This window comes from Oryzias latipes, chromosome 6 (assembly GCF_002234675.1).
Source record: "Oryzias latipes chromosome 6, ASM223467v1".
In the NCBI taxonomy this organism is placed as follows: Eukaryota; Metazoa; Chordata; class Actinopteri; order Beloniformes; family Adrianichthyidae; genus Oryzias; species Oryzias latipes.
Window position 1 is genome coordinate 15,650,435 of NC_019864.2, and position 7,568 is coordinate 15,658,002.

The 7,568-nt window shown below is 36.8% G+C and overlaps 1 protein-coding gene across 2 annotated transcripts; it reads right to left on the bottom strand.

The window, feature by feature from the left end:
• Positions 1-1,176: 1,176 nt before the first annotated feature.
• Positions 1,177-6,930, bottom strand: saal1 (serum amyloid A like 1). Of its 2 annotated transcripts, none has more exons than XM_004069584.4 (13): positions 6,799-6,930; positions 6,122-6,300; positions 5,529-5,630; positions 5,098-5,181; positions 4,908-4,987; positions 4,756-4,815; positions 4,555-4,670; positions 4,247-4,412; positions 4,038-4,120; positions 3,762-3,947; positions 3,482-3,621; positions 3,059-3,151; positions 1,177-1,551 (listed from the first exon to the last, which is right to left on the bottom strand). In XM_004069584.4, the coding sequence occupies exons 1-13, from the start codon at positions 6,800-6,802 to the stop codon at positions 1,474-1,476; spliced, it is 1,371 nt and encodes a 456-aa protein (XP_004069632.1). In that variant the 5' UTR covers positions 6,803-6,930; the 3' UTR covers positions 1,177-1,473. The 2 variants fall into 2 exon arrangements, with proteins under 2 accessions (XP_004069632.1, XP_011474341.1); XM_011476039.3 differs by having other exon boundaries at positions 6,122-6,296; positions 6,799-6,917.
• Between the last annotated feature and the right edge of the window lie 638 nt (positions 6,931-7,568).

Below are 7,568 nucleotides of genomic sequence, written 5' to 3' on the forward strand. Positions count from 1 at the left end.
ATTTTAAAGTGATTCACATTTGATAATATTTTACTTTGTAAGTAAAAAAAAAGTTGACTTTTACAAAAAACTAAGAACAAGAGAACTAGAATGCATTTTCCTCTGGGGCAAAATTTCAGGCCAATCCAAAGAAGATGACAGGTGAACAGCGTTTTAGAGCAAACTGAGTCACTGACATTCAGCATCAGTGTCACAACACCTGAAAGACCCCTCTGCCAGTGATGTGCAGGGTAATCCAGCATTCACACACCAGCTGCTGGGTGCTCATGAAGTCTGATCATATCAAGTTTTTGTGAAGATTGGCAGACTGACGGTGCGGTCTGGCTGAGCAGCAGGAGGTATCTGGCTTCCATGCTGATCTGTGTGACATGACTTGCCTTGCAGCGGAGCCTGCAGACGAGGCAGCCAGCAGAGTGCAAGTCCTCACGCACAAGCTGTCTTGAAAGGCCAAGCTTGATTACACTGCAACCATGAAAAACACAAGCGCGTCCTGTAGGTAAGCCATGTGTATCACACGTCTATTTAAAGGTTCAACTCCTGTTGGGGGGGGGGTCTCACTTTTTCCCTTCCACAGGACCGTCTCCATCACACGTACTTCTGGGATTTCCATTAGAAAGAGTGTTCTACATATCAATCCAAGCTTTAATTAAAAAGATGCTTTATTCACAGAGCCTTCGTAAGCTTGCTGGAAATGCTTAAGGCTGTCCTCCTCTTCTCCGTGAAATGGCACATTTGGAAACCAAATGAGTTTATTGTTCCCAGGCTACAACGCCTTTCATCTGAGTGACTGTCACCCTCAGAAAAACACTTGATGTTGTCATCTGCATTAGCATCCTTACTCATATGCTTAGAAAGATGACTCAGAACTGTTTTGCCTTTTGTGGAAATTGATATTTGTAAAAACATACACGAAAAACATTTAATGTTGCCAGAAAATAAGCAAGCAAACTCATTTCATCATTTTTCTTCTCTCTGGCCGGCAGGATTTTACTGTAATGATGCAAAAACGTGTTATCATACATTGTCTTTATTAAAAACATAAACTCCCATCCAGTCAGTATAAGTAATAATAACCAGGATTAATAAACTATTTTTAAATGAATAAAACCCTGTTTGTTGATCCTGGTGTTTGCTTTTCATTTCTGTGCCCTAATATAAAAGGAGACAATAAAAACATTTTCAATTAATACCTTTTTTAATGAAACACTGTTGAATAACTGGTACAAAAATAGCATTCTGTGGTCATTTAAAATGTCAAATATCAACACAAATGTAATCTGATAACCAATAACAAAAGGCAGGTTCACATTAATAAAAAATAGCTGATAAAGCCTGCCTTTGATGCTGGGTTCTTTCCAATGGAAATGCAAATATTCTGACTAGAAGGATGATATTTAAAAAAGACCTACTGGCTGCTATAAAAAGCAGCTATGTGAGTTTGAATGAGTGCTGAACACTGAACTGCAGAAAACCTCAATCAGGAAACTGAGTCGTCATCACGTCTGCTAACTTGGGATCAGTTTCTGACAATGCGGCCAGGAGGTGCTGAAACTGCAAGGGAGGAGGAAGAGATATTATGGAAACACAAGGTTCATTTTCCACCAGAGCAGTTCTATGGATATTAGATTTAAAAAAAAAAAGATCACAAACACAGTTTTACTAAGTGACTTAAAGATTTTTCAAAAGACATTTTTAAGTTTATACAGACATAATAACAAATGATTTAATTAAGCTTTCAAGCAAAAAAAAGTCCACTAAAAAAGCAAATGGAGATTTTTTTGTATTTTTTAAAATAGAAGCAGAACCAACTTTATGCATTTTGGACCAGGTTTAGTAAAAAGAAAATGCAATTGACATGTAATATTTTTAATTTGAATAAAAACTGACTTGATTGTCTTTATGGACACCAAAAAATTATTATTATTAGAATGCAGACAGTCTAAAAAGAAAATATTTTAATCTACAAAAAACACTACAAAACAAAAAGACTCCTATAATCAGACATAAACTGTGATGTTGCTCTGAGTTCAAATGATTGATGCTTTAATAAGAAAACAAGGTCTAAGTGTTGTTTTATAGCTGAATTTAAAAAAAATGTATCTTTTCACTTAATCAATTTCCACTTAAAATGAAATCTCAATTTATCAAATCCATAAATGTTGTTTTTTTAATTTATTTATTACGAGAACATTTTTTTCTTTTTTTTGGTAAGAAACCATAACTACAATTTAAAGTTCTACTGATGTTTAACCGAAATGACAACTGGTAGTTATGTTAAAACAGGTTTTCATAACCAACAACAAAATTGGTTTTAAATGGGATCTATGACAGATAAATCAACATGTACTTGATCTGAATTACAAATCAATCAGAATTGTGAGCTTGTGAATCCAAATCAAATTGATCAGGGAGTGTGGAGATGATTTCCAGTTCTATTGTTTTTGTCTTTGTAGGTAGTAGGCCTGCACAATTAATCGCAAATTTATCGTTATCGCGATTTCAAGCTGTGCAATATCCATATCGCAAAAAGTTGGCGAAAATCGCAATAAATGGTAAACCTTTAATGTTAAAAACAATCTTATGGCAACTTGAACTATTTAATACATTTTAAAAAATCCCTTTATGCATTTGACCAATCAGATGGAGCCCTTCACGTTGTTGACCAATCGGATGTTAGGTGTTGCCCTCCTGATTAGACTAGAGTCATTTGGAGACTAATTTAAGGTATTTTGACTATTATCTAAATTAAACTTTTGCAGTGAAATGGAAATGTTTGTGTTGTTTTTGCTATTTGTTCATTTATCGCAAGTTATATCGTCATCGCAATATTGATCACTGATATTGCATATCGCATGTTTTCCTCATATCGTGCAGCCCTAGTAGGTAGAAACAGAAATAAAGTATTAAAGAAAAATAAATAAATGCATCCAAGTCTAGTTCCTCTTGTTTGTAAAACAAAAGAATGAACTCCCACTATGCTCACCGCAAAACAGAACTGTGCAAGTATGAACCACAGACGTACATATAATGCATGAAGCCATGTGAAGGGAGCACTTACTGAGGGTTTATAACTGGGAAGTAAACTGTTGGCGGCAGCGAGACAAGTCTCTCGAGTCAAGTATCGTTTATTAACCAGGTCCACGACCGTCTCCTTCAAGGAAGAACAAACACAATCAGGTCTGTGTTAAGTAATCTCATGCAATTTTAACACAACTCAATTCAAACTAAACTAATTTTACATTATGTATTAAAATAACCAGTCATTTTGGTGATTTGCCATGAAGGGCAAATTGAGAAATAAACGCTATATGATTACATCTCGGGAAATGTGACATGAAAACATTTGTTTAAAAAAAAAAAACACTTTGCTGCTCCAACAGCAAAATTGACAGAATTTGTGCTTTAAAACAGTTTTGTTTATCAGCAGGACAAATGACCTGACAGAACCGAGAAAGGTGAAAGAATTCCTTCAAAATGTTACCTTTGGAATGTGAATGCAAAGGTCGGCTAGAAACTCAGAGGTGATCTCAAAAAGAGCCTGCAGCTGGTCATCGGTCGCAGCCTCTTTGTTCTCGCTGCGGTGCTGGCACAACCGCAAGATGATCCAGATAAGATCTATATCTGGAGTTAAAAGCAACAAAGAAAGTCCAATTAATCTCATAGGAAGTGCAGCAGCAGAGTAAACATGTCTGCCACCAGTTGCAGAGTAATCAACACATCTGCCTCAGTTTCAATGTGGAGCAAACGTTTTAAAAACCCACTCGGGTCAGCCTTGCTCTTCCACTGATCCTGACATCTGTAGAGAGCCTGCAGCACGGCGAAAGCTTGAACCAGAGTGCTCTTCTGCTCATGTAAGGCAACTTCAAGATCATTTTGCTGACAGAGGTCCTTGCAGACGACATCACAGACAAAGTCCCACACTGCTTTCCCTGGGCCGTCTGGAGCAGCTAAAAAAAAAAAAAAAGCATCACAATTTGTCTTATTCATCAAGGCCCACCTTATCTCTCAGCTGAACATTGTGAAAATAAGCGTCTCACCAAAAATCTCACAGCCTTCTTCTACAGTGGTGATGAGTTGAAAGATGTGAAGGTAAATTTCAATGCCATTTAATTTCTCTGACCTTTAGAAAATAGAGAAGCTTGAGTCACTTTAGGGTAGTTTAAATGCTACCCCAACAATATTGCTAAGTAATTAATAATCATTCAAATATGTCAGATCAATAAAGAATCTTTCCTTTAATTCTTACCGAAGCTGCTTGACGGCTTCTAGAAGACACAAGGTCAAGTCCAGCGGGGTGTCACTTTCATCCCCCCTCTTGTCTTGTGGCTTATCTGTGATCCAGGTCTTCATCAGCTCTTCATCAAGGTCAAACAGTTTATCAACCAGGTCCCCCACTTTTTCAAGCAAATCAGCTGATAAAAAAAAACATCAAATATTCACATATTTGAACCATTCAGTATACATTTTATATGAATAGAAATCTTTTTGCAGCCAAAGTTTTTTCTGGTTATAATTATTTATTTAGCTTTTTATTGAATGAAATCGGTGCCATACTGTTGGTAGAGCTGGACATGATAAAACAGAGGTTGGGACACACTGACGTCTGCTGTCGTATTCGCTGAATCCACAGAGAGCAGACATCTTTGTGTGATAAACAGGTTAGCAGCAATCTGCAAACATAGTGAAAGATGGTGCATGTTTGTCTTTCACCGATCTGCATTTTTACAAGCAAAAAAAAAAAAGTGTAAATATCACCTGCTGGTTTCCAGGAGGGTTGGTGGATCTGCATCTCCAAGAAGAAGCAACAGCACAGCACTGTGGCCACAAAGGGAGTTGCTTTCTTTACAATTAGAAACTTTAGCACAAAGCATGAGAAAAGAATAATAATAATTTAGGTGTTTACAAACCACAAGTCTTCCTTTTGGCTGAGAGTAACACAAGTGTCAGGGAAACAGGCTATGTTTCCAAGTATTCCTACACAAATTTCCTGATGAAAAAAAAAAAAAACAGGGAAAATTAATAAAGCTTGTAAGCAAACTGAAAAAGCCGATTACATTCTGAGATAGAGTGCAAGATCTGAAGTAAGACTTTACTCACTGTGAGACGTGGACAGCGGGATTTAGATATGACTCCAAGGAGAATATCAGCAGCTTTAAATTCTTGCAGAAAACGGGCCACATCCTACACACAGCACACAAAAAAGGACCACAAATACATAAACTTGGAAAGAAATTCCAATTTGAAATGTAAAACATGACATAATTAGCAATGTTGAAATTAAATAAATGTGGGTAATAGTTTTGATAGATTATGTTTAAATTCAATAATGCTAAAGTGGAAAGTTTTACAGATAACCACTTATTTACCTTCTTATTTGCTTTCAGGATAACTTAAGTTTAACACCAGTAATTTTGATGGATTTTAGTGTTCTGGTTGAATGCTATTTATATTTAACTTGGTTTAAATGGAAGCTGTTCAATTAATAAAACCAAGTAAACTTTGTAACGTGACACAGTTGGAAAGTGTACCTTATCCATGGCCATATCCCAGACTTTGCACAGGTCTTCCTCATCATCATCGGTGAGCTTCACTTGAGCTTCGGGGTTCTCTTCAGAAAGTTCACTGACCATCTACAAGGAAAGGTCAACATTCAGGCAGGATCGATTTCCCTGTGGAGCACAGGAACTCACACGAGACAGCTAGCTGTACAGATTTTTAGAAAAAGCTGCAAGACAGGGAGTGAAATTTGGGAAAAAATTATAACTTAGTGACATTCACCAACACTATTTAAGTTTTAAAGCTGCAGTCTCCCTTTAAAGCGGGGTTCTCAGAATCCAGGCCTTGGGGGGCCGTGTCCCAACATGTTTTCCAAACCAACCTGCCATTGAAGCTCCTTATTGGCTAAAAACACCTGATCCAGGTAATCTGCAGCAGATATTGCAGGATTTCTAGAAATCCAGCAGCAGGCTGGCCCTCGAGGCCTGGAGTTTCACCCCCACTTTAAAACTTTTATAGTTTTTAATGCATGTCAATGTTTATATTTAGCTAAAGGAGCTAGCTTCTTTTTTAAAGAGCATATTAGGTTAAAATTTGATTATTTTATCAATGACAGCTGGCTTACATGAATAAGGCGAGTCAAGGTGCTGAAAAGCCAGTGTTTGCTGTAAACGGTGTCTCCGATGGCGTCCGCATCTTCAGCCTCTTGTCCATCTCCTTCTTCTGGAGGTGGTGAAGGGTTACGGTCCATGACTGGAGATGAGAAGTTCTCCTCCTTCTGCTCAGCATCGTCAGTATTACTTTCTTAAAAGAAAAAAATATATAAAAATAAAAATAAATAAAAATAAACTAACAAAAAACACCCACAATGCAGTTCGGCTTTTTAAGCGCTGGAAGTTATTGCTACATAAAGAAATAGTCCTCAACGCACCGCAAAGTAATTCCGACATCAAGTTACTAGAAATATTTGGAGAAAACAGCCAAAGCAATTCTAGTCTAATGTATTACTTATCTCTACGTTATTAGCAATTATTTTCTGTTGTTGCTGAGCTTGCCGTTAAACACAGACGTTGTTTTTTTCCGTATTTGGATAGATAGAGATGATGGAAGGCAAAAGGCATACAATGAGGGGCAGACTCACTAAATCAATAACCCCTACTGTTTATCCTTGTGACGATTTCAAATTTAAGCTGCTAAACTTACTACACATGATTTGCATCTCAGATGTTTAAGCAAGTACGATAGTAATTCTTAACTATAATTTAAGGATTTCTTATTTAAACTTGTTACTTCTTGACTCACCCATAGTTGCGCGTCTAAACAAAGCAGAGACAGGTTAATAAGAGATTTAACTTTGAATTATGGATGCAGATAAGCTATTCAGTCTCCATTGTCAACATAACCCCAACTGCGCATGCGGGTCATTCGTTCCATGTGCCAGTAAAACGTACACTGCCTCCTACAGGAAACACGAGACATTACAACTGAGTGGGAATGTGATTGAGATGGCAAGTTCTGGTACTTTTTTTATTTGCACCCCTGTTAATTGGTCATAATCAGATTTTCTAAGGGAAGTGTCTATTACACAACATTTTGAACATAAAAACAGCCTAAATCTCTGTTTTCACCATGTTTAATGTAGAGATTGTATAATTTTTTAGAATTGTTTCTTTTTACCGTGTCTTTAATTCCTAATTTTACATTACTTTTTACTCACACTTAAGCTTCTGCAATGCAATTAACGTTTCAATATGTAACATTCAAGCTTTATCCTGGGAGCAATATCAAGGATCCAGCGATATACAAAATGACAGATGACCCCAAAAAACTTGGGTCATAGGGTTTGTAGCAGCAAATGTTTTGATCATGCTCCTGATAGACTAATGTTGAAATTACTACTATTTTAGATATTGTTATTGCTTGGCAAAGATACTCCCTTATTATACTTTTGCTGCCTGGTTAATGTTGATGTCCTGCTTGGTTGTTTCCTAATCCTGTGGAAATCAAGATATTAACGAAAAAGGATTTTAAAAACGTGAGACCAGAGCTTACTACTCATCCAATAGAGCAAA

What these genes read in the sequence shown, in the direction of transcription:
- saal1 (XM_004069584.4), bottom strand. An exon ending in ACCCTCCTGGAAACCAGCAG is followed by an intron (nt 4,671 to 4,755) that starts GTGATATTTACA and finishes CTATGTTTGCAG; the next exon opens with ATTGCTGCTAACCTGTTTAT. An exon ending in AGAAGGCTGTGAGATTTTTG is followed by an intron (nt 3,948 to 4,037) that starts GTGAGACGCTTA and finishes TTTTTTTTTTAG; the next exon opens with CTGCTCCAGACGGCCCAGGG.